General features: G+C 42.2%; 1 protein-coding gene across 3 annotated transcripts in view; it reads right to left on the bottom strand.

The window, feature by feature from the left end:
* The window catches only part of TRIO (trio Rho guanine nucleotide exchange factor), a 539,453-nt gene that overhangs the window by 11,325 nt on the left and 500,289 nt on the right, over positions 1 to 27,839 (bottom strand). Inside the window, exons 48-50 of one of the 3 annotated variants that reach the window (XM_075826892.1) lie at positions 16,230 to 16,407; positions 9,294 to 9,494; positions 8,800 to 9,014 (exon numbers count right to left, since the gene is read on the bottom strand). In XM_075826892.1, the coding sequence (XP_075683007.1) occupies positions 8,800 to 9,014; positions 9,294 to 9,494; positions 16,230 to 16,407 (594 nt within the window). Of the gene's footprint in view, positions 1 to 8,799; positions 9,019 to 9,293; positions 9,495 to 16,229; positions 16,408 to 27,839 lie in introns of those variants that run through there. The other 2 variants (XM_075826893.1, XM_075826894.1) reach the window with 2 other exon arrangements.

The following is a 27,839-nucleotide window of genomic DNA, read 5'->3' as shown; positions in this document are numbered from 1 at the left end:
ACGGTACAATCCACCCTGAATCGCTTACAAGAGAGTATTACACAACACGAGGGCCGCTTAAATGAAGCTGATCAGAGGATTTCTAATACTGAGGATGAGTTGGTTGCGGTGGTATCCCAGACAAGTGATCTGCATCAGACGGTTCGACAGCTATATAAGCGCATCGAGGATCTTGAGAATAGGTCCCGCTGGAATAATTTGAGGTTGGTCGGTTTGCCGGAGTCCATACCAGTAAAAGCCCTCAGAAAGCTGTGCGAGTTTGATCTGCCGCAGGCCTTGGGCTTATCAGGGCTCAAACGGGTGGAGCGTGCCCACAGGGTGGGCCCACCTAAACCGCCTGCATCTGAAGCCCTCTCTGGCAATAATAACCGACCCCGACAAGTAATAATGCGATACTTGGATTTTGTGGACAAAGAAGACATCCTTCATGCTTATCGTACTCGGAAGGAGCCACTTACTTTTCAAGGTGCACGTATACTCCTCTTTGGGGACTACTCCGCAGAGGTTACCAGACAACGTCAAGCTTTTAGTGCCACGTGTTCATTGCTGTTTCGGAAGAACATCCACTTTCAGCTCCTGTATCCCGCCATTCTTCAGATTAAACATACAGATGGAACTTTTCAGACTTTCCAGGACCCGGCAGCAGCGGAACGCTTCTTTGCTTTGGAGTCGTCACCTACAGCATCAGTGGTTTCCGACGTTGGGCCACCCACCTCCTCTCCTAAACGCCGGTCGCAAATATTGGCCTTCTCGCCGCGTAGCACTACCTTTTTGACGGAATCAAGGGGGTCACCGTCTAGTCCAAAGCCGCAGCGCCCTCTGCATCGAGGACGTCAGGATGGACCGCGGCTGTCTAATTGAGGACTGTACCTGAGCAAGATGGGTTCGTGTAGCGTTACTCGCGTTCACCTGGGTATACTTCCATATTGCCAGCATTGGCCTTACCGGTGGGGAAGGGGAGGGCATGAGCAGGTTCTCTTACAATGCCGTACTCTGGGGACAATCTTGCTGGTTGTTCCTCCTGATCTTAGCTATACAATATGGAGGGGAGTTGATGTGTAACGTTGAGTACCAGATATATGGGAGTCCTATATATAGATTGTTATGTACCATTGTTATATGTTGTTATGCACTGTTTCACTTTTTCTGCTGTGCCTCTTAATGCATTACTCCTCAATGGAATTTCCTACTGCACTTTCTGTTGGCAGTTCCTCTCCCGGGCGATCCTATTTAGTTGCCATCATTCTGGCCCTTTGACTGAGATTAGAGCCCTTGTATTAGTGATCTATTCAGTTGCCCAAATTTATAGTACACCTGTGACATGAAAATCGTCACCTGGAATGTTAAGCGGCTTAGGTCCCCAGCGAAACGCATGATGGTCTTGCGCCATTTGAAAAGGCTTCAGGTTGATATCGCTTTACTGCAGGAGACCCATCTTCTCAAAGAAGATTTTTCACGCATGCTTAAACTTTGGGTTGGGGAGGTTTATGGCTCTCCTGCAGTGGAGCGTAAAGCAGGGGTTCTGGTACTGATTCGTAAGGCCTTTCCCCATACGATCACAAATATAGTTACAGATGATGAAGGTCGGATGATACACCTCCAGTTACATAGTCCACAGGGTACAATAAGTCTGTATAATGTGTATGTCCCGAATAGTTAGCAAAAATCTTTCTTTGATAAGTTTCGCGTCACTATGTTACTTGACTCATTTCCTGATATAGTGGTGGGAGGAGATTTTAATGGGGTAGTGTCACCACAGGAAGATAGATCGTCCAGACGGTCTCCCGATCCTATGGCCCCTGCCGCTAGCTCTCACTTGGCAGATCTTTTGTCGGTTGCATCGCTGATTGATGGTTGGAGACATGTTCATCCTGGTGACCGAGAGTATACTCATTTCTCTCACCCCACTCTTCTTGGTCACGTATAGACTATATACTACTTAGCCGTGCTTTACTTCCAAAGGTCAAGGAGGTCACTATTGCAGACTTATTTCGGATCACGCACCCGTCTTAATAGACATGCTTGATACATACCCTAAAGGAGACGCCTATCTGTGGCGCTTTCCATCCTTTTTGACCAAGGATGAAAGTTTTCTGACACTTCTGAGAGGTTGGTGGCTTGAATACGGGGCAACAAATGGGGAACATGTGTCCGACCCTCAGCTATTTTGGAACACGGCAAAGGCAGTTTTGAGGGGGCGCATAATGGCCCATGTCAGCAAACTCAAAAAAGTAGTGCGGCTGCAATACGAGAAGACGAGTGCCGCTCTGCGTCAGGCCTATACCGACTTCCTCGTGACTCAGACTCCACTCTCTAAAACACGATGGATATCAGCTAGGGGAGATTTCGATACATGGGCTGAGCGTCGGGAGGATTTTATTAGGACCCAGCAGGAGGTAGTTTATAGACGATTTGGTGATAAACCTGGTAAATTGTTAGCAAATTTGGCTAGGGGAAAGGGACCTTTCCACTGTATACAATGCCTGAGATCCCCTGGGACGACACATTACGGAGGACCCAAAGTCAGTCAATACCTTACTGGGAGACTATTATGCTTCTTTGTATAGGGATGATCCGGGGAGATGCCTGGGGGAGCGGTCTTTTTGCAGGCTATCTTTTTACCTCAAGTCTCTGAGGAACAACTTACCGTCCTCAATGCACCGATAACTGCGGAGGAGGTGCGGACTGGGATTATGGCCCTGCCCTCGGGTAAATCCCCTGGCCCAGATGGATACCCAGGCGAATTTTATAAAGTCCTTGGGACGCAAGTGGCCCCCGTTTTAACTAGCCTGTTCAACAATGTGCTGTCAGGGCGGGATCGGGCTTTTCGAACCAATTTAGCCTACATCAAGCTGATACCTAAAGAGGGTCGAGATTTGGACTGTCCCTCGTCTTATCGGCCGATTTCGCTGATAGATCAGGACCTCAAGATTCTGGCCAAGCTCATGGCCAATCGTTTGGCTATGATCTTGCCCTCGCTGATCGGCCCGTCGCAGGTGGGTTTTGTGAAAGGCCGTTCGGCTGTGACTAATCTCCGTAGAGTTTTTTTAGCGATGGATAGGGTTGGGGATGGCATAGAGGGAGAGACACCTGCCCTGATCACCCTGGACGCAGAAAAAGTGTTTGACAACTTGAGATGGGGGTGGTTGGGCCAGGTGTTGGATGCTATGGGTTTTCAAAGGGCTTTTAGGAGGTTTCTAGGAGCTCTTTACAGGCAACCTACGGCTAGTGTACATACGCCTGGATTTATCTCCCCGTCCTTTCCTTTGCTAAAAGGGACTAGACAGGGATGTCCGTTCTCCCCTTTATTATTTGACCTGGCTTTAGAGCCTTTGGCCCGGTCTCTGGATACAGACCGGATCTTTAAGGGTATTTCGGTTGGGGGTGCGACGCGGAGACTGGCCCTTTTTGCGGACGATATCCTCCTATTCATGGCCGATCCGGGCTCAGAGCTGCCTAAGGTGTTGGCGGCCATTTCGAATTTTGGTGTCTGTGTGGGATTTAAATTGAATGTATCAAAGTGTGAGGCCCTGTTTCTGGGAACCAAGGATCCACGGGGGCGGGGTGGCCCGCCCATATGTATAATATTCCTGTAGCTAAACGATCTATCAAGTACCTGGGTATTCGTATCGGGCGCACTACTGAATCCCTTTACGGTTTGAATTATCTCCCCTTATTTACGAAAATTCTGCACGACTTGAGGAGGTGGCATGGTCTACCACTCTCTTTATTGGGGAGAAACCACCTTCTCAAGATGATGTGCTTTTCTAAATTATTGTACCCACTACAAACCCTACCACTTCTTTTGAAACATATAGATGTCTCAAGGTTGCATACGGCTTTTGCTCATTTCCTCTGCAAAGGGAAGAGGCCTCGCATACGTCTAGACAAGCTTATGGCCACTACGGAGCGGGGTGGTATTAACTTGCCTAATGTACGGGGATACAATTTAGCTTGTTTAGCGCGACATGTAAGAGATTGGGTTGCACGTACTAGTTATCATTCTGATCATGCTCTTGAATCGCATTTTTGTGCCAAATGGGACCTCTGGACGCTTCTACACTCGTCCCTCTCAGCCATGCCTAGGTACATAAAGCAATCTGTGCTCTGTAGGGATACTTTCATGGCTTGGAGGGCGATGAGACGGAGCTATGGTTTGTCTTTTCGAAAATCCAAATATCTTCCGCTATGGAACCATCCAGAATTTGCTCAAGGTAGAGACAGTAGTCTTTTTGCAGATTGGAGGGAGAAGGGTATTCTTAAGAGTGGAACATTTGCTCCATGACACGGATCCGAGATGGCTTACTGGTCAAGAGTTGATCGATAAATTTGGGCTACGACCTTTTCAATGTATTCAATATGCTCAGGTTCAACATTTCTTTGGGAATGCGCTTAGGGCTGTTGGTAGGGAAGTGGTTACAAATGACATGGATAAAGCGCTTTTTCAACATACTGGAATGATGTCTGTCTCCAATATATATTGTAAAATCAGGGATAGCTTGATTGTTACTCCACCGGACCACTTCTTTACAAAATGGGAAGAACAACTAGGTGATAATGACCTTAGGGATAAAATCCTGATGGGATGGGGTTCAGTTCGGAAACATGTGATGAGAGAGGTGTGGAGGGACACTCAATTTCGTATAATGCACAGAGCGATTTTTGGTTTTAATTTACCACCGAGTCCTGCTATGCCTGATCGCTTGTTTGCGTGTCCCAAATGTCATGTTCCTAGAACGGACCTTTTCCACGGTTTGTGGCAATGTTCTGCAGTTCAGCCCTTGTGGTCTCGGATCCGGGACATGATGGATACATTGTGGGGATTGACTTTGCCAATGTCTCCTGTCCTTTTTCGTTTCCACTATTGGGAGGAGGAGACAGATGCTGGCAGAGCAGAGGGGAGACACCTGCCTCAATTGTTTCACCTGATCTGTTTGGTACTTAAGCGATTACTGTTACAGCACTGGTTGGTATCGACAATACCAACTATGCAAAATGTAATGAACCAACTGAAACAATGTTTACACATAGAATGATTAGATGCTGAGCGCATGAAAAGCAAACGCACTAAAAAATTTTTTTATGAAGTGGAGAGCATTTCTGGTGAGGCATTTATCTGACTCAGAACTTCAACAGGCGGTGTCTCCCTTCACGCTAACTGCATGGTACTTATTGGAAACTTTAAAGGGTACGATGGGCCGTCTGCAGCTTCGTGACAGCTAAACATCTTACCAAGATTATTTAGGATTTTTCCTTTTCCCGGGAGGGGGGAGGGGCTTCTGTCCCCATTCTTCCTTGTGTTTTGATTTTACTATCTCCTGTTTTATGATACTAAACAATGTGCAATTTCTTTGATTGTTGTAATACTTATTATTGTATTATTGGTTATTATGTTTGAGCATGTGTGCTCATCTTTGTTGTATGGTTTTGTATAACTTGAAAACAATAAAAAATTTGGAAAAAAATAAAAACAACAACTTGGGAAAAGTAGGCAAGGCTGCAAAGTAAAAAAAGAAAACATTCCTCCACCTTTCTGCCCTGGCGTTTTAGAATCATTTACAGGGCGTTCAGGCTCTCATGGTGCATTACTATTAACAGAGCTCCGACCCCCATAAAGATGTTGAAAGTATGGTGAACATTACCGTAATGAAAATTTTTTTTTATTTGTCGGAGCTATGGAACTATATGATTTCTGTGTATGCTCCTCTCTGTAACTCTATACAGTATATGTAATTAGCTTGATTCTGGTACTGCATTTACATACGGAGCTTGATTCTATCTGTACATCAAGAATTTGTATTTAGGGGGTGATGCAAAAAGTGGCGTGAACCACATGTTTTGAGCAATAAAAAAATTATAGTGTCCGCTGAAACAGACTAATGTTTTCAAACCTTCATTAACTCCCTGGAGCCAGGGTCAACCACAAATCATCATTAGGCTGGAATCACACATGTAGTTTCGTGGCAGTTTTTTTGTGCCAAAGCCAAGAGTCTATAAAGAAATAAGTGTAAAGGAAAGACCAATATGTCACCCCTCTTTGGTATCAAAACCTACCACAAAAACTGCATGTGTGATTCACGCATGTAGTTTTTGTGGCAGTTTTCTTGTCAAACACAGGAGTAGATACAAAGGAGAGGGGACATATCAATCTTTCCTTTGGGCAGTGTTCACATTGGGCGAACATGCTGCGTAAACGTACACAGCGTATCCGCCATGGAACTCGGAGTTCGGGACAAAAAACCGCACCAAATTTATCCACTGCGGAAAACAGTGTTTGAAGAAAAAAAAAAACAACAACAAAAAACGAATACTTACCCCGTTCTCCGTAGTCATGATGCTGCATCCCGCTCCCTCTATTGTCCTTGCAGTCCAGCCTCCTTGGATAATTTGCAGCACATGTGACTGCTGCAGCCTGCGATTGACTGCAAAAGTCACATGGTATGAAACGTCATCCCAGGAGGCCGGCCTGGACGGACAGCAAAAGAACCCGTCGCTATAACAACGCCCGGGTGGTAAATATAAACCTTTCACTCATTTTAGATGAAAAAAGCGTCTTTTTTTTTTGCGGATTTCAGATTTTTGCGCAGGTCAATTTTTCTGCAGAATTTTCATTCACTTTGCCGCTACTGTAAATGCTGCAGAATTTCTGCACAGAATTCTGTTGTGGAAATTACGCAGAGTAATCCAGCCTTCTACTTTTTCTACATTTTATATAGGCGCCTGGCTTTGGCTCAAAAAGCTTGTAAATAAACTGCATTAAAACTACAAGTATGAATCCAGTCCTGGGCCTCCTTTACACACAGAATTTTCCTGCCGTTTTAAACTGCATCAAACGCTTCTAAAAACGCTAGCGTTATTAAAACGAAACATGCGTCATGCGTTTTTAGTGGTGCTTTTCATTTGGTGTCATTTTGCACATGCTTTTTCTGGCGTTTTTTTTAAAGTCCTATATAGAAGCCTATGGGTAAAAAGCCAATACTTAGCTCCCTGGGCTTTGCCATAACGATGCGTCCCTCCGTTCTCTGCGCAGCACGGCCTACTGGGATGACATTTTATCCCATGTGACAGCTGAATTGTTTACATGGGCTATAGCATCATCACAGGCGGGCGGGCTGCACGGAGAACAGAGGGACGCATCGCTATGGCAATGCCATGGGGGCAAGTATTGTTTTTTTTTTTTCTCAACTCTATTTTCCGCAGCGGAGTTTCCACCTGAAAATCTGCACCACAATTTGGTGTGGTTTTTTGGACAGAATTCCCTGCGGGATCTAGGTTAGTCACGCTGCGTATGTTTACATAGCGTATCTGCCCTATGCACACATTCACTTTATGGTGTTTATTTTTCTTTAGTGCCCCGAAAAAATATCTTAGTTGGGCCCATTTCGATTGCTGCATTGGTGATATGCCTTCAAAATACCACTTTCTTGTGATCTAACATGTCATAACACCTTATAATGTGATCGATGGCCGCTGATGAGTTACCATGGCAGCCAAGGGCCTAACAGATGCCCCCAGGCTTGCTATGACTGTATTCCTATACCGAGTATACCAGAGCATTATATCAGCGATCAAAGTCCCAGAGTAAGACTATAAAAATAATTAATGTCAAATAAAGTTAATTAAAAAATGTGCACAGTAAAAAAATAATAAAACTATTCTTTCCATAAAAAGTGGTTTTATTTTGTCAAAGTTTAAGAAAACCAAAAAACAAACCCACATCGCCATGGTAACTAACCGAATAATAAGTTCAAGCATTATTAAAACGGCATACAAAAAAAAACCAACGCAAAATACGACAGAATAGGGTTTTTCCTCCATCCCCAAGCCCCTTCCCAAAAAAATGTAGTCCCATGTACCCCAAAATGGTACCATTGAAAAACAACTTCACGTTCCGCAAAAAAACAAGCCCACATATGGCTACAACGAGAGAAAAATAAAATAGTTATGGCTCAGTCCTACAGTATAGTAATGTCTGGTAAACAAGGACTACAGCCAGTCATGAACAACTATTCAACTCGAATTTCATTTTAACTGTGTTTCAGAAAGTGTCAGAACCGTGAACGATGACTTGAAATAACTGCAGTCTGCCACTTTCCATGCCACATCACAAGTCATGGTACATAATAACGTAACATTTGTATGATTTTGTAAAAAAACATTTTGAAAACCGGTCCATTTAAAATTCTAATTTTATTATTTTACAAAAGGGGCTCTTCACATCTGCCTTGGAGGCTCCGCCACAGATTCCTATGTAAAATAACACAGCATGCTGCGCTATTATGGCCGGCAAAATGCTGAAAACCATATCGTAGACTTGTGACGGAACCCATTAAAGTCAATGGGTTCCACCATGTGCCGAGCTTCCTGTATTTACATTCCTTGGAGCGAGTAGAGGAACGGAGCCCGAACACAGATGTGAACCCGGCCTAAAATAATGGGACATGTAGTATAATAATCCAAAATTACTAAATGACAAAATATAATCAGTAGATTAGTAACCCAGTATGTATATCATCGTGACACAACCACGCATGGAACATAAAATAACAAAACTAAATAGTTGGCAATCAGATTAAAGAAGGAAAAGAGAAAAACAGTCATCTAAGTTGATATTAGCAGGAATCCAGAGGATGAGTAAGGGCAAGTGTCTTTCACAGGCACTTGATATAACGATAGGAAGATATGAAGAGTTGATTATTTCAAAGCAGAAAAGCACTATAGAGCCAGAGGTTAGTAAGGTGTAGCCCAGTAGCATAGATTTTCAGACGGCTTAAAAAAGGGATGGAGCTCAGCTCTTACCCCATTACTCTGAGTAGTGTGAATTGTCTGCTCGCTCGTTGAGGAGCAGGTGCTGAAGCGATCTGAGTCCTTGGTGTGTATGTGATGTCTTGAACCCTTGCGTTGCAGGAAATCACTGTCCCTGGGAAAAACACCAGAGCCTGGGCTGCTAGTAGGATTTACTTGCACTTTGCTCCAAAAAGAGCCTTTATGAAGAGGGCTCCTGCGTATAGAAGCTTCCTTGCCAAAAGACAATGGAAAATTAGATGAAACATGAGCGTTGAGAGATGTTTTAGCACTGATAACTAACTTGCTTCTACAATTTAAGGCAACTGCTCTCTGGAGTTTATTTTTTAATTAAATTCACTAAGCCATTATTCAACTTTGACTTGTTTTAATAAATTCTTTATCACAAGTAATTTTCTCTGCATTTGGAAAAATGTTGGCTGTGTTGTAGACTGCAACACCTAAGTAGATAAAGGAGTAAAAACAAAAGGAACCTTAAACAAACATACCTGATGATTTGTCTGCCTCTGACATAGAAGAAGTGGAGACCAGAAGCGGAGAATAATGCCTGACTGGCTGGGGTATTCGAGATGGCCTCATTCTGCCAGAGATACCAAGCCCAGTTGGATTTGGAGGGCCAGTGTTATTCCCACTGTTATGATTGTTTCCATCAGTGTGGTTCTTGTGGTATTCAGCTGGAGAAGCCAAGGCTAAACAAAAGAAAAAACGGACTACAGTATATAGTATAGTACATTGGAAAAACAAAGTACATTGTAAGGGCTGGTTTTAGAAATATAGGACCCTGGGAAAAAGTAGGGCCCTCTACCTGCCCTTTTTACACAGTATTGCCTGTATGAGCAAGATACTCCTCAGGAAAGGAAGATATCGAAAGGGATCTGAAATGCATACAGCCAAGGAAGGAACTGAGAGGGTTCGGAAACACGTACAGCCAGTTGACATTACAGAACTTATATTGCTAAAGGTAATGCCTCTACTGAGACCTTCAGCATGTAAATACAGTTTGTGGAATCAGTTGATTACCTATTGCTATACACAATTTGCAAATTCAGAGTGCTACTCACTAAGGGTATGTTCAGGCGTTACAGAGTTGAGGTGTGGATAAAACTATATAAAGACACCGGTATCCATAAACGGCTTGCGTTTTTATCATGATTTGAATGCGCTTTTCTATGTGTTTGCGGTTTTAAACATACCACAACGTCTGAATATTTCCTGATTGCCCACTTATCCCACTTCTAAAACTCTAGCAATGCCTATTATCTAATGAGATCTGATACACACAATCACGCTTGAACAGCGGAAGGACTGTACGGAGCCACCTTACAGGTTCACGTTCTGAACCAGCGTGACTGGCTACATGGGCTAAGTCATTCGCAACAATTACTAGAGCAACTACTTGTACAACATGGGGATCCCGATGCCGTATCAAGACCGAGCTGTACAATTGGCCACTTATTCCATGGGAGGGGTGAGAAGTGCATGGCTAATTCATATGGTCTTAATTTGCAAACACATATATCCATCCACTTCAGCCTATTAGTCTGCAATATTGATCCAGCGGAATGCCAAGCCCCAATGATGCAATGAGTTAATTTTCCTAATTTTAAGGAAAAATTCCTTCCCAACTCCAATATGACAATCAGAATAAATCCCAGAATCAACAATCCATCTCCAGTAATCTAGTAACCGTAACTTTTAATATGATTAAACTCTAGGAAGGAATCCTTTTTGAACAATTTTAGTAATTTCACCATGACAATTTCCTATGGCAGAGAGTTCCATAGTGTGACTGCCCTTACAGTAAAGAATCCTGTTCTATGTGTAGAAAGAAACCTTCTGTCCCCTAGATGTACAGGATTCCACATTCTTATAATTACAGTCCTGGGTATAAACAGGACATGAAGGAGATCTTTGTATTGACCTTTGGTATGTTTATACAAAGTTATTATTAGGTCACCCCTGATTTTGATGCTCTTTCTGTGTCCAGATGGTTTACACCCCTGAATTCTAAGGGAATTGAGTACAGTGATAGAGAGACCATTATTTACGACATTTAAGGATTCCATAATGACAGGGTCTGTTCTACAGGACTGGTGCACAGCAAACATTGGGTCAAAAAAAGGGTTCAAAAAGTTATCCCCGGAACTATGTAAGTTTACTCTCTATTGTGGGCAAAACGTTTGAAGGTTTTCTAAGAGATGCTATTCTGGAGTATCTCAATGAGAATAAAGGTATAACTTTATATAAGCATGGGTTTATGAATAATCGGTCCTGTCAAACTAATCTGATCAGCTTTTTTGAGGAGGTAAGCTCTAGCCTGGACCAGGGTAAGTCATTGGACGTCATATACCTTGACTTTGCCAAAGCATTTGATATTGTGCTGTATAAAAAGTTGGTACATACTGGGACTGTGGGAAAATGCGTGTAAGTAACAGGCTCAGTGATAGAAAAGAAAGGGTGGTTATAAACAGTAAATACTTAGATTGGGTCATCATAACCAGTGGTCAGTACTGGGCACCACTTTAGTATATTTATTAATGACCTTGTAGAGAGATTGCACAGTAAAATTACAATTTTTGCAGCCGATACTAAACTTTGTAACGTAATTAATATAAAGGAGGACAGTATTCTTTTGCAAATGGATTGAGAGAAGTTGAAGGCTTGTGCACAGAAGTGGCAAATAAGGTTTAACACTGATAAATGTAAAGTTATGCACTTGGGAAGGGAAAATACAGGTCACTATTACATACTACTTGGAAAAAACTGGGTAAAACGGACATGGAAAAGAACTTACGAATTTTAGTTAACTGGAACTCAGCTGTAGCCACCAGTATCAGGCAGCTGCTGTCAAAGCAAATAAGATCACGGGGTGCATCAAAAGGGGCATAGATGCACATGGAGGTTTATGCAACACTCCAAAGATATGTCTGCCCAGACCATTACTGACCCACCGCTAAACCAGCCATGCTGGATGATGTTGCAGGTAGCATAACGTTCACCACAGCGTCTCCAAACTGTTTCACGTCTGTCACATGTGCTCAATTTGAAACTACTATCATCTGTAAAGAAAACAGGTGCCAATGGCGGACCTACCAATTTTAGTGTTCTCTGGCAAATGCTAATAGAGCTGCACAGTGCTGAGCTGTGAGCATAGGTCCTACTACAGAATGTCTGGCACTCATGCCACCCTCATGGAGTCTGTTTCTGACTCTCATGCTCACCAGTAGCCTGCTGGTGATCATTTTGTAGGGCTCTGGAAGTACTCCTTCTGTTCCTCCTTGCACAAAGGAGCAGATACCGGTCCGGCTGATGGGTTGATGAACTTCTACAGACCTGTCGGGCTCGCCCAGTGTAACAGACTGTGTCCTGGTAATTGCTTAATGCCCTTGAGACTGTGCTGGGAGACACAGCAAATCTTCCGGTGACGACATGTACGGACGTGCCATCCTGGAGGACCTGTGCACACTGAATGGGCTGGAGGTACCGCCTAATACTACTAGTAGTGACAAGGACACTAACAAAATGAGAAACTAGAGAAGAATCAGTCAGCAAGGATAAGGAGAGCGGAATTATCTGTGGCCACCACCTGCAAAACCATTCCCTTTTTGGGGGTTGTCTTGCTGATGCCTCTCCTGAGCACCTGGTGTCACTTTCATTTACGCCAAAAGTATATAAAAATAGATTTACAATCGGTTATGCTTCCTAACTGGACAGATTTATCGCCCTGAAGTTTCATTGACTTGGGGTTATACTGTGATGCTTAAGTGTTTCCTTTATTGTTTTGAACAGTGTATTATGGAGACTATTTTCTAGGTACCCCCACCCTGCACCTTTGTTATTCTGTCAGTTTATTGGTTACTATTGAACCCAAAGGGGCTCTCCCTCTAGTTGGGTCCTGCACCAGTTGGAAAAAAGTAATTATCTTTAGCTATTTGACAGACACCAGTTTCCTTTATAGGACCCACAGGTTTAAGTTTTCCAATTTGTATCTGGGTACTTGAAGTCACCCATAATAACTACCTCATTTGATGCCTTATCTATTTGCCCTAGGAGAAGATTTTCTGTGGATTCTGTTTTATTTGTTGGCTTATAGCAAACTCCTAAAAGTATTTTATTATGGTTCTTATCGTCCAGTAGAGTGGGCTTTAAGCAGGATTTTACATAAAGGCAAACGCCTCCCCCTTTCTGGTTTATACAATCCTTCCTGAACAGACTGCAACCCTTTAAATTAACCGCCCAGTCATACCTATCATCAAGCCATGTCTCTGTGCGTCATTAAGTGACGGCGCGATGCTGGTTACTTCATTGGGAGTGGTTTTTCCTTGCCGCACATCATTGGTTACTTGCCTCCGTGTTCATGGGATTTAAACTTCAGCTGTCAGTGTAGTAGCACACCTCCTGACGAAGGTTGCGAAACGCGCGTCGAGGTGCTCGGTGTCCAGGTGTATCATTTCCTCCATCATGTCCTCTGCAGGTATAGTCTACTCATTGTAGTTTGATATTCCTTCCCCTTTTTTGACACAGTGCTTTTTGCTTCACTTACATCATTGCATCATTGGCACTGGAGCGACTTGTTATTGCAGCACTATCCATATCAGTTCCCCTGTGCTCTGATGCTGGTCTTGCATATAGATATACATATGGATATGCATATAAGTACTTGCATGTAGATATACATATGGATATGCATATAAGTACTTGCCTATAGATATACATATAGATATGCATATAAGTGCTCTTATATCCTTCTTTAAGGGTACATGCTTTTCTGCATGAGGACTTGATACCATTATACTCACCATACTTACCATCTTTATTCATCATAAACCTGGCATATATTTTATGTTATTTTAATTGTCTATAGTATATACTTGGGAGGGGGGTTCAATTTTTGTATCTTTATTTAATTATTTTTGTATTTATGTGTAATAAATTATTTGTTTTGATTAAATAAAATTATTTTGATTAAATATTATTATATCAAGATTTCTTCTTTGGTTTAGTGAATATGGATATGATTTCTTGAACATGATATTTTGGCTAAGCAAATATATATATAGGTTATAATATGTCTCTGTTATTCCCACTATTTCATACATTTCCTCTGACATTATTAATTCCAGCTCATCAATTTTATTTTTTAGGATCCTAGCGTTGGTTAGCATACAATTTAGAAGTTTTTAGTAATTTTTTTATTTAAACTTATCCTTATTAATTATTTTAACCCCTTCCTCTTTTCCACACCCCGTATATATTTATATACTTGTATTTCATGCATTCGGTGTGCAGATATTTGTGAAAATAGCATTTGCACGTGCAGTTACAAAACTGGATAACAAGTAAGATTTACATTATGTCCCTCAGATACTATTTATTGGGGGAGCGTTTAATGACATATTAATAGACATACTGTATAACACTGTATTGTATGCAGCTTGCATGTAACCACTGACTGATATAGATATACAATAGGACAATAAGAAACTTAGATGCGTTTTATTTTTTTTTCAATTAACTGTTATATTACGCTGCGTACTCCAATCACACTTTAAAGCGACATAGTGGTGCATTAATCTTCTGCTCTATGAAATATCAATTGTCGGAACCAAGCCCTTATGCCTGGATGCATGCAGGGTCTCCCCACCTCCTACAACATTAACCACTTGCATTAAGATTTTCTCCAAGCACTTTAATAACCTGTATATTACGAGGGCCCTGAGGACTTGTTATTTATTAATCTATTGGGACACATTATTTTCCTCCTTTATTATATTGTTTTTATTGTAGTTATTGGAGTTTGTAACAATTTTTTTTACATTAGTGGTGTAAAATGATTTTGTCTATCAGATATTAAAACTATTGAGATGACAAATGCAGTATCTGACAAATCATTGTCGCAATATGTTTGATGAATTTCCCGATCTAACATCTTGATATCTTAGTATATAACTAAGATATATTTGGGGTGCCTAGGGAGCCGGTGTACAAAATAAATTACATATACCAATGTAATGTAAAATTACAGACAACAAATCCATTTCTGCACAGATTAACGTACATAGAAAAAGGTTATGAATTTAGTAATCTATGGTTACCTTTAAAATAAATGCAATTATTTGCCCAGTGACCTCCACCATACTTAATCCGGTCCTGTGCAGTTTAAAGAGGCTCTGTCACCAGATTTTGCAACCCCTATCTGCTATTGCAGCAGATAGGCGCTGCAATGTAGATTACAGTAACGTTTTTATTTTTAAAAAACGAGCATTTTTGGCCAAGTTATGACAATTTTTGTATTTATGCAAATGAGGCTTGCAAAAGTCCAAGTGGGCGTGTTTAAAGTAAAAGTCCAACTGGGCGTGTATTATGTGTGTTACATCTGGGCGTGTTTACTTCTTTTACTAGCTGGGCGTTCTGACGAGAAGTATCATCCACTTCTGTTCAGAACGCCCAGCTTCTGGCAGTGCAGACAGCGTGTTCTCGAGAGATCACGCTGTGTCGTCACTCACAGGTCCTGCATCGTGTCGGACGAGCGAGGACACATCGGCACCAGAGGCTACAGTTGATTCTGCCGCAGCATCGGCGTTTGCAGGTAAGTCGATGTAGCTACTTACCTGCAAACGCTGATGCTGCTGCAGAATCAACTGTAGCCTCTGGTGCCGATGTGGCCGACACGATGCAGGACCTGGGGCAGGAAGTGAGTGACGTCACAGCGTGATCTCTCGAGAACACGCTATGTGTCTGCACTGCCAGAAGCTGGGCGTTCTGAAGAGAAGTGGATGATACTTCTCGTCAGAACGCCCAGCTAGTAAAAGTAGTAAAAACACCCCGATGTACGCACATAATACACGCCCAGTTGGACATTTACTTTAAACACGCCCACTTGGACTTTTGCAAGCCTCATTTGCATAAATATAAAAATGGTCATAACTTGGCCAAAAATGCTCGTTTTTAAAAAATAAAAACGTTACTGTAATCTACATTGCAGCGCCGATCTGCTGCAATAGCAGATAGGGGTTGCAAAATCTGGTGACAGAGCCTCTTTAAGACTACCACTTCCGGCTATATTCCATGCGGGAATGCTATAATCAGAGGTTATGGATACCGCTATGATCTCCAACGGCAATTTTCATAAACACAAAATGTCAGAGCTGCATATAGTTATTCAACCCTGACATTTTATGAAAAGTACCTCTCCAACCAGATTATACCGTACCACTCAATCACATGGTCAAGCAGCAAGAAAAATGACAGCCTCATTTTCCTTCTAAAAAACTGGACTTGTGGTGTCCAGATGGCGGCAGGTCATATAGCCACAGCTGAATACTGTGTTGTGTTTGGTTTTAGTTTTTAAGGCAGATTCTTGTGGAGTAATAGAAAAATGAAATCTCCTATATGTTAGCCATTGGACATAAAATTGTTCTTACCATTTAGGAAGTTAAGCTGGTTATCTAGGATTTTGTTAATTTCATGAATCCACAATTGTCTTACAGCAGGTGATGTAGAGTTCAAAATATATCTTTGAGTAGACTCTCCAGATCTTGACAACAGTGCAAACTTGCATGGATCACTATCAATGCATTCTTCCAAGCCAAGGCAACTCACCTGAAACAAAATCAGAGGTAGGTTACTAGAATTCATTGACGTAGGTTTTTAGTTTGGCTAATTAACTCTATTGACAGTATAGTGATTTAAATAACATTTATTCTCCCTATCGCTGCCAGAACTGTTCTCAGTAGTCTTGTGACTTATCAAAATCAGATACAACAGAAGCCAAAATAAAACGGGTATCTAATATAAATATCTTTTTTTTTTTTTTAACTTGTTTTATTTAAGATTTAAACAAAAAGTGCACAATCTGTACAACATATATAAAACGCTGTGCGCCGCTCATGTCGTCACGACGCGAAGAGACGTCAGGACCTTCGCTGTGCTCCGGAACGAGGAGGGTCAGTATACTGTCAGCTTCTATAGTAACAGGGGCCCGTGTAGTTTATTACATAGGCCCCAGTTACTATAGTAAGGTTTTATAGATGTGGTGCAGAGGGGCCACGAGCCCCCTGGCTACGGGGCCCGGTCTCAATTGCGACCGCTGTAATCTCTATAGTTATGCCACTGAAAAGATCCCTGTGTGGGTTAAAACGTTGCATTTTGTCATACTGTCATATCATACAGGAATACAATTTTTTGATACATTTCTACACCTGGGTGAATGCTGTTGCCTTCTTCCTAAAATCCTGAGCGCTCTCTCATTTTATATCCAGTGGAAACACTTTAAAAAAAGATTATACAGCTATTCTAACATGGATTTTCAAAGTAAGTACACCAGCCTCATCGGGTCTAAGGTCTATTTAATAACGTATGCAGTTTTTCTTGTAAAATCTGATGAAAAATCCTATAAGTTCATTTTGCTATTTGAGGTGTAGTTGTTTTGTAGAATGGAGTTGAAGATTTTTTAGGTATCATTTTGAGGAGAATATAAAAGTTAGAGGTAAATATTTATGAATTTTTTTTATAATGGCAAAATGCAGGGAAAAACCATTTCTGACACTGCTTTTTATCTTATTAATTTTACCCTGTTTACAGTTCACCAATTGACATGATACAGTACATTTATTGAAGGGATTGTTAGAGATTTGGGGAGATCAATAAGGTCTATTGGGTCTTTTTTTTACTTTTTTATTTACTGTTCATTAACAGTTATTTAATCAAAATTATTAACGTGTACCTAAACCGTACCTAGGCTGGGTCCTGTCATGGAACTATGCTCCAATTGGATGTGGTGATTAGCGAGGAGGGCAGGGGTCGGTGACTCTCATTCGGGCTATAGTAGCAGGTCCCATAGGTGCGACCCGAATCTATCAGACAAATGGCATATCCTGTGGATTTGCCATAAATGTATGTAGTGACACTTTGTGAATACTTTTTATTAAAAATTATTTTTACTTTTTGAGATCGAGCTGCTCTGTATTCTCTAGTGCTATTCACTGAATCCATCAGTCCAGCGGACCAAACGAGTCCAGTGGCAGCGGTCCTACATGTCTCTGATACGCAGGATCCACCTGTAAACTATCACATCTAAGGTCATAACATAACGGATTCAGTATATTCAGAATAGCGCTAGATACAGCTGCTCGGTATAGAAAATACAGAGCAGCTCTATCTCAAAAAGTACAAATTATTTAATTGTGCAAGGGTTCGGTCGTTTTGAAGGAATCAATAGCGTAGCCTACTACGGTATTGATTCTGTCAAAACGACGGAACCCTTGCACAACAGAGACAAATGGAAACCATTTGCACCGGATCCGTCACCTTTGAAATGAACGGTGATGGAAACGGAAACCTATGGTTCCCGTTTGTGTCAGTCAGGGCTCCGTTCTGATGGAAAGCTCCAACGGAATGTTGGAACGGAGCCCGGACGCAGATGTGAATGCAGCCTAATATACATTATATATATATATATATATATATATATATATATATATATATATATATCAGTCCAGATACAGATGAACACAGCACTCCAACATACCTATATATCAGGCCATGTGCTCGTTACAAGGGGATGAATCAATTCCCCAACTTGAATAGAAAGCAACCATAGAACGAAGTAACGGCACCAGGACTTCAGGGTAGATGAAACAGGGTGGATTTATTCACCTTAAGTGAGCAACATTTCGGTTCAACAGAGAACCTTTCTCAAGCCAACGTCGTTTACTTCGTTCTAGGGTTGCTTTATATATATATATACAAGACCTCAGACTAGCAGGACGTTGGTAAATTTGCCATGTCTGCATTCTCAAAACGTATATCTAGGAGCAATCGAGAGCTACAAGCAGAGTAGGAATTCTACAAAGGCATACACGACTACAGCCAATCTGGAGCACAGCTGCCACGACTCCCCTACTGGGATCAATAAACTCAATAGTGACTGTGCTTTAACTGTTTTCATTGGGTGTAGAAAGCCCATTCCTGTAGCAGAACGCCCAGTCCGGTATGATTTGAGCGATCTAGAGGATAAGCTATAAGTTATCTTATATTAGTTTCCTATAAGATTAACAGTGGCCTTGACCACTATAATGTAAACCCATCTTAAAGCAGATGTCGCCAAAGTACAATTAACTACATCCGTGGTAGAGAATACTGGGGAAGCGGAGTTTGACTCCATGATCAGCAACAGATGGAGGTGGACACTGTCAGTTACAGCATCTACCCTTCATACTTTCAGCAGTGGGTGAAGCACCCGGCTGCTGAATGCAGAAAGTGCAGGGAAGACAATCCAGTTTCCAGGGCTATGTTTTCACTCGATATAGTCCTGGTGGTTGGAGCAGAGTAATTTGTGATGTACCACGAGTCCAATAAGGCAGCGCCTTGTACATAAGTGAAATCCTGTGTGGAGGGTACAAGGCTTACAGCTTCTCACTTTTCCCTGCCGAACAACACAGCGTGATCATATAGTATACAGCTTCCATTCCCGACTGTGTTTTCAACTGGTGATATCTCCGGTTGTTTCACATCTTTTTTTGTGAGATTCCGGCAAGTGAAACCAAATCTCGTTTAGCTCCGAGATCTCGCGAGATTTCGTATCCGTTGCTGGAATCTCACAAAAAAAGAGTCAGAAGTGTCAGGATTCTGAGTACACATGACGTCCAGGCTGGATTTCATGTGTATTCATTATCAGGACACTGTAGTAATGTTAGGGCTTGTGTATGAGGCTGCACATAGCGATATATCTATATCGCTAGTGCCGTGTAAATGAATGGAGAGGAGTGCATGATGCCGATTGGTCAGCGTCATGCACTCCTCTGTACAACGCCCACTTGGTCGAAAGTAAAAGTACGCCCACTTGGGCATTAAGAAAGCTCATTAGCATAAACCAAAATCGCTCCTAACGTTGTGAAAAAAGATCGTTTTTTTCAAATAAAAAGCATTACTGTCACCTACATTACAGCGCCCATCTGCTTATGTAGGAGATAGGACACTTATAATGTGGTGACAGAGTCTCTTTAACATCAAGTATAGGCAAATTTACATATTTAGAAAAAAAGCTCCTAACTTTTAAAATAATAAGCGTTTTTGGACACAATTTGCACTAGTATTATTAGCGACACAGCGCCTATTAGATTAGCTAGAAGATAGGGCATTACTAAACTAGTGACAGATCCTCTTTAACTAAAATAATACACGACACGTATATGTTTATAGAGTATTTTAAAGTGGGTTGACTCAGGGGTCGGCCACAGCTTTATTTATAAAGTTGCGTTAAATAAGTAAATAAACCTTTATTAACTAAATTAACATCAATAAAAAGAATGACTTTAACCAGAGATCAATGGAACCCTGAAAGCCGGCCTATACTAAGGCCTCATTCACACGGCAGGGTTTCCCGGCCGGGTGCCGGCCGTTCATAAATCGGCCGGCACCCGGCTGCATTAGGAATGATAGACCCCTAATGGGGCTGTTCACACGACCGATTTTTTGACGGCCGGGAAATCCGGCCGTCAAAAAATAGGACATGCTCTATCTTTGCCCGGGCACCCGGCCGCCCGGCTCCCATAGAAGTCTATGGGGCCGGGTATTACACGGCCATCACCGGAATGTGTTCCGAGTGATGGCCGGGTTTCCCGGCGCTTGCGCTCTATCTCCTCCTCCTCACAGCGCAGAGTGCATGTGAGGAGGAGGAGTTGATGCCATTCTGACGAATGGCATCGCTGTACACTGTGTTGCAGGGCCGGGGTGTACAGCAGGTGGAGGGAGCGCTGCGCTGGCTCCCGTCCCCTGCTTGTTAAAAGCACCCTGGCCCGGCGACACCTTCGATGGCGCCGCTAGTAGCAGCAGCTGCTGCGGCTGCTACTACTGCAGCGACGCCACTATAGCAGAGCGGGGAGGTATCTCCCCGCTCTGCTATGTGCTAGCCGCACTTTAGCTCCTTGAAGGAGCGGAATCCCCGTGTTTTCGGGGATTCCGCTCCTGGACAGAGCGCTTGATGTCTCTGTCCATATCTGGGCAGTGACATCAGGGGAAACTCCTGAAGCGGAATCCCCGAACACATGGGGATTCCCCTTCAGGAGCTGCCGCTGATGTCACTGTCCGGATCTGCCCGGCCCGGCACGGATGCATAACTTTATGCAAACCGGCCGGGCAAAATGGCCGATTTTACCGGCCGACACTCGGGCTCGGGAACGACCCGGTCGTGTGAATCCCGCCTAAGGGAATGTAAGTAAAAGTGATAATTCCAAACACCAAAAACATCACCATTCTAGATATGAAACTCAATAACGCAGCAAGGTCATTCAAATTACAATAAAATATTAACAAGCTGCACAGACAAGTGCATTTTTTAACCCCTTAATACACAGCCAATTCTTTCAAATCTGACATGTGTTACTTTATGTGGTAATAACTTTGGAATGCTTATGTATCCAAGTGACTCGGAGACTGTTTTCTCGTGACGCAATGTACTTTGTGTTAGTGGTAAAATTTGGTCGATATATTCAGTTTTTATTTGTGAAAAACCCCAAAATTCTGAGAAAATGTGCAAAAATTAGCATTTTTCTAAATTTAAACGTATTTGCTTGTAAGACAGATAGTAATACCACACAAAATAGTTACTAGTTAACATTTCCCGTATGTCTACTTTATGTTTGCATAGTTTTTTAAAAGTCCTTTTATTTTTCTAGGGCGTTACAAGGCTTAAAACTTTAGCAGCAATTTCTTACATTTTCAAGAAAATTTTAAAAGGCTATTTTTTCAGGGACCAGTTCAGTTCTGAAGTGGCTTTGAGGGCCTTATATATTAGAAAGTCCCATAAATCACCCCATTTTAAAAACTAGACCCCCTCAAAGCATTCAAAACAGCATTCAGAAAGTTTCTTAACCCTTTAGGCATTTCACAGGAATTAAAGCAAAGTAGAGGAGAAATGTAAAAATTTTTGCCAAAATTCATTGGTAATACATTTTTTCCTTTAACACAAAGTTTTACCAGAGAAATGCAACTCAATATTTATTGCCCAGATTCTGCAGTTTTTAGAAATATCCCACATGTTGCCCTAGTGCGCTACTGGACTGAAGCACCGGCCTCAAAAGCAAAAAAGCACCTAGTGGATTTTGGGGCCGCCTTCGTTCAGAATATATTTTAGGCACCATGTCAGGTTTGAAGAGGTCTTGTGGTGCCAAACCAGTGGAAACCCCAAAAAAGTGAGCCCATTTTCGAAACTACACCCCCCATAAAAGAAATTTATCTAGTGGTATAGTTAGCATTTTGACCCCACAGTTTCTTTACTAAACTTATTGGAATTAGTCTTTAAAAATGAAAATCTAAAAAAAACTTTGTAAAGCATCTTCCCCCGATTACGGCAATGCCCCATATGTGGCAATAAACTGCTGTTTGGATCCACGACAGGGCTCACAAGGGAAGGAGCACCATTTCAATTTTGGAGAGCAGATTTTGCTGGAATAGTTTTCAGTGCCATGTCGTGTTTGCAATGCAATGGAAGGAGGGACCAAAACAGCGTAAACCCCCCCAAAAGCGAACCATTTTGGAAACTACACCCCTCAAGGAATATTTCTAGGGGTATATTTAGCATTTTAACCCCACACGGTTTTTTTGCAGAATTTATGGGACTTATGCCGTGAAATTGAAAATCTAAATTTTTTCTAATAAAATTTAGTTTTAGCTCATATTTTTTCATTTTTACAATAGATAAAGGAGAAAAAGCACCCCAACATTTGTAAAGCAAACTCTTCTGAGCACAGCAATTCCCCATATGTGGTGATAAACTGCTGTGTGGATACATGGCAGGGCGAAGAAAGGACAGAGCGCCATTTGACTTTTGGAGCTCAAGTATTGCTGGAATGATTTGCGGCGCCATGTCACATCTGCAAAGCCACTGAAGGGCCAAAATAGTGTAAACCCCGCAAAAGTGACCCCATTTGGGTAACTACACCCTGAGTGGGATTTATCTAGTGTTATAGTAAGCATTTTGACCCAACTGTTTTTTTGCTGAATTTATTGGAATTAGGCATTGAAAATGAAAATCAACATTCTTTCCACTAAAATGTTAAATTTTTTTCATTTTCACAAGGAATAAAGGAGAAAAAGCACCCCAACAATTGTAAAGCAATTTCTCCTGAGTACGGCAATACCCCATATGTGGTCATAAACTGCTGTTTGGACACACCGCAGGGCTCAGAATGGCAGGAGTGCTACTTGGCATGTAGATTTTAGTTTAGTTTTGTTTTTTGGGCGCCATGTCGCATTTGTAGAGCCCCTGAGGTACCAGTACAGTAGAAACCTCTGAGAAGTGACTCCATTTGAAAACTATACCCCTCAGGGTAATCATCTAGGGTGTAGTGAGCATTTTGATCCCACAAGTGTTTCATAGATTGTATTAGAATGAGGCAGTGAAAATGAAAAATTATTGTTTTTCCCAAAAATATGTAGTTTGGCACCCAATTTTTTTTCCCACAAGGGGTAATAGGAGAAAAACCAACACACAATTTGTTACCCAATTTCTCCTGAGCACGGCAATACCCCATGTGTGGCACTAAACTGCTGTATGGGCACACGGCAGAGCTCAAAATTGAAGGAGCGCCATTTGGCTTTTAGAGCGCATATTTTGCTGGACTGGTGTACAGGCGCCATGTCGCATTTTCAGAGATGCCTTAGGTACCAGAGTAGAGTGTAAAACCATGAGAAGTGACCCCATTTTGTAAACTACACCCCTCATGGAATTTAGAATTTGCCTGGACATATGACAGGGCTTAGAAGTGGAAGGCGCATGTGAGGCCTATTTTGGTGATTTTCGCAGCAATAGCCCACAATGGCAGGGCTCTGGGGTTAAATAGTAAAACAAACCCCCAAGTAGTCACTCCTATTTTGGAAACTGCCCCCCTCAAGGCATCTTTTTAAGGGGTGTAGTGAGCATTTTGACCACACGGGTTTTTTTGTTTTTTTTAATTAAAAATGAATGCTCAGTGAATGGTGCAATTTTCCACTGATATGCCATTTTAGTGCACAATATGTTGTGCCCAGTTCGTGCCACTGAAGACAAATACCTCAAACTGTTAGGCGGGTTCTCCCAGGTATGTCGATGCCATATATGTGAACGTAAACGGCAGTTTGGGCACGCTGCAGGGCTCAGAAGGGAGGAAGCAATTTGGCTTTTGGAGCGCAGATTTTGCTTAGTGGTAGTTTCGTTTGGGGTTTTTCTCTGGTATTTCAGTTTATAATGTGGGGGCATATGTAAGCTGTGCGGGGTACATCAGGGTATAACAAGAGGGTATAATAATGGGGTAAATAAATAATAATTCATAGATATGTGGCCGGTGTCGCACTGATAAATGGTACCCGATCTTATCTGCTTTTGGGACACTCTGCACATTTTGCATCGCTATATTCTGAGAGTCAGAACTTTTTTATATTTTCCTCCACCGGAGCTGTGTGAGGGCTTATTTGTTGCGGGACAATCTGTAGATTTCATTGGTACCATTTTGGGGTACATGCGATTTTTTGATCACTTTTTATTTCATTTTTTGGCAAGCAAGGTGACCAAAAACCAGCAATTCTGATAAAGTTTTTTCTTCTTTTTTTTCACGGCGTTCGCAATGCGCTATGAATGACAATTTTACTTTTTTCTGCGGGTCGATGCGGTTACAGTGATACCAAATGTATATAGTTTTTCTTATGTTTTGCAGCGTCTGCACAATAAAATCACTCTTGTTTCAAATAATTAATTTTTCGTGTCACCATATTCTGAGAGCCATAATTTTTTTATTTTTCCGTCCAAAAAGTTGTGGGTAGGCTTGTTTTTTGCGTGACAGGTTGTAGATTTTAATGGTTTTAGATCCCTTTTTTTATGCTGTTTTGCGAGGGGTAGTGACTAAAAAACAGCGATTCTGGAATTGTTTATTTTTTTTACGGTGCTCACCGTGTGGGTAAAATAGCCTGATATTTTTATCGTTTGGGTCATTACGGACGCGGTGATACCACATATGTATACTTTTTAAATGTTATCCGTTTTTTCTATAATAAAAGACTTAATATAGGAAAAAAGGCTGTTATAGTTTTTTTTAACGTGAAACTTAATTTTTTTACTTTTTTACAACATTTTTATTATCTTGTTTTAACTTTTTCTTTTGTCCAACTAGGGGACAGGCATGAAGCCCTGATCTCTATTCTAATACACTGCAATACCTACATAGTGCAGTGTATTAGAGCTGTCAGCTATTCACTGACAGCAAGCCTATTAGGCTTCGTCTCCCGGCAGGGCCTAATAGGCTTCCGTCCTAGGAAGTCATTATTAGGCTGCGGTTGCCATAGCAACCATCAGCCCCCCCCATCGCTGCAACTAAGGGGTTAATCGGCCGGATCAGAGCCTGGCTCTGGTCCTGGCTGTTACAGCTGGGTGTCAGACAGCCGATACCCGGTGGTGATGGCGCTGGCTCAGCTTCTGAGCCAGCTCCGTCACATACACATTCTAAAGGAGCTTTGATTGGTCAGTCAGCTGTGACTGACCAATCACAGCGATCGCCGGCCGGGGACCGCTGTGATTGGTCCCCTGCCGTCTTACTGTGCCGATCAACTGTCAACAGTTGATGGCACAGTTCTGTCACTCTGTCCTTTGACAGGGTGACAGTTTTTATCCAGGACGCACCGGTATGTCCCAGTGCCTTAAAGCACTGCAATACAGGACGTATCGGTGCGTCCTGGTGCGGTAATTGGTTAATTATTATTATGAAAAGAAATTAAACATGTGCCACTGTCACCAGACTAAATTGCCACCCAAAAAACCCCCAAGGCCATCAAAGATGCAGGCTGTAACCATAAATTAACGCTGAGGGAGGGAAAATTTTGCAGTCAGAAGAGGGAGTGGTGGCCCCAGCTTCTATGCCTCCCTAATTTAAATATACCCACCCCTTGCCAAATGAGGAGCTACTATACACATAGCAGCAGTGATTCTAAGTGTGTCACTAAAACCCACACCCCTAGCCTACTAAGACAAAATTATCTCTTATAGGGCAACCGTCCAAGGCCCAGAGGGCCTACTACAGACTCCTGACAAAGCCTCATTTTTCAAATCTGACACGTGTCATTTTATGTGGTTATAACTTTGCAGTGTTTTAACATCCAAGTGATTTTGTCGTGACATATTGTACTTTATGCTCGTGGTAAAATTAGTGTTCATTTGTGAATTTTTTTTTTTTTAAATCTGAATTTATCTGCTTGTAAAACAGATAGTTATACCACACAAAATAGGTACTAACTGACATTTTTCATAGGTCTACTTTATGTTGGCTTAATTTTTTTTGAACATCCTTGTAAATTTAGCATCAATTTTTCACGTTTTCAAGAACATTTCCAAAACCTATTTTTTTAGGCACCAATTCGGATCTGAAGTGGCATTTAGGGGTCTATATGCCATAAACACCTCATAAATCATCCCATTATAAAAACGTCACCCTTTAAAGTATTCAAAACAGCATTTTGGAAATCTCTTAATAATTTAGGCGTTTCACAGGAATGAAATCAAAGTGAAATTTGAACATTTAATTTTTTTTTGCAGATATTCAATTGAAATCTTTGTAACGCAGCAAGTGTTAACACAAAAACTCAACTCATTATTTATTAGCCTGATTCTGCAGTTTTCAAAAATATCCCATATTTGGCCCTAGTGTGCTGCTTAACTGAAAAGGCCACGGAATATCATACGTTGTATAGGTCTTTCAGAAAAAGTTATTACGCTCCCCTACTTTTTTTAATCAAATCAGGCAAACCCGCGCCCACCCTTTAATTTAGGCCTAATCAAGTTAGTTTGATTAGGGTGTGGCTTCAGGGAACACCAGGCGAACTTCCAAAGTCCTATATCTAAACTTTTGAAAAACACTCGGGGGATGTGAATGGATATGGTTTGAAAAGGATGCAAAAAGCCTTCACATTACTGTATGAGCACCGGGAGAGATACCCTAGGGTTAGAGATATAAAGGAGCAAGTCATCAGCATACAATGCCAACTTATGCAGTTTCCGGCCTATCAAGATCCCAGAAATGTCAGTGGAATTGCGTATGGCCACCGCAAGGTATTCCATGACGTTGAAGTTTAACAGGGGAAAGAGAGGGCACCCCTGTCGAGTGCCATTCGGGACTGACAGCGGAAAAAAAAAAAGTGTATACCATTAACCTGTACCAGGGCAGTGGGGCCACAATAAAGATAAAGTATCTTGCCTAACATGGAGGGCCCATCAAAGTCTAATACACCTCTGTTGCGCGGTTGGTGCATTATCTGCTCCTTAATTTGGAAAATGTGGACACAGCAAACCACAACCCTTAGAGTGCGGTGGGCCCTATTTTTTTTCGAGGGGGGCCTCAGGAGGTTTACCCAAGAGGGAGTTATATATGCCTTGCAGGGTAGGGACCATATTATTCCGCCTGTTCCTGTTCTCGGCATTGTCAGCCATGTCAAATAGCATGTGGAGCTAATCTGTACGCGGGTCAAGAGGCTTATGGTGGGTCTCGTGGCGTGAGTGAAGGTCATGGGTTCTAGAGTCCAGGGTTTGCACCGTGGAGTTGCTGGGAAAGGGCCTCCCTAAGAGACCGTCTCCCTTTTGCAAACTGCCTCCAGCCGCGTAATGTATCCCTCCATGTCGGTCTTAGTTGGCATAGACGTCCAGTAAAGCTTAAAGCCTCAATCTTCGCTCCTATTTCCACAGATGTAGAAGGACCAATGTAGCTTGGTACCGAAGAATAAGGGGAAGAAACTCTGGAGTCTGCATCAGAGATGTGTCTCCTGCAGACCTCTGTGCTGCTGTCTGTCTAAGGCGCCCCGCCATTTCAGGCTGCATGGCCAAGGGGAGGCCTAAAGTGGAGTCCACATAGAAGCACTGAATGCCACTTCTGGTACGGCTCAAAGAGGCACTGGCTGGAGTCTGAGCTTCAGCTACTTCCACATGGAAGCAAGATAAGTTGCTGCTGTTCGGACTAGAAGCCGACCGATCTTAGAAAATGCAACCGCTGGGCACCATAGCCAGGCACCCCATTTTT

Source organism: Rhinoderma darwinii, chromosome 5 (genome assembly GCF_050947455.1).
Source record: "Rhinoderma darwinii isolate aRhiDar2 chromosome 5, aRhiDar2.hap1, whole genome shotgun sequence".
NCBI lineage: Eukaryota > Metazoa > Chordata > Amphibia > Anura > Rhinodermatidae > Rhinoderma > Rhinoderma darwinii.
The sequence above is the reverse complement of the archived record's forward strand: the minus strand, read 5'-3'. Positions and strand labels throughout refer to the sequence as shown.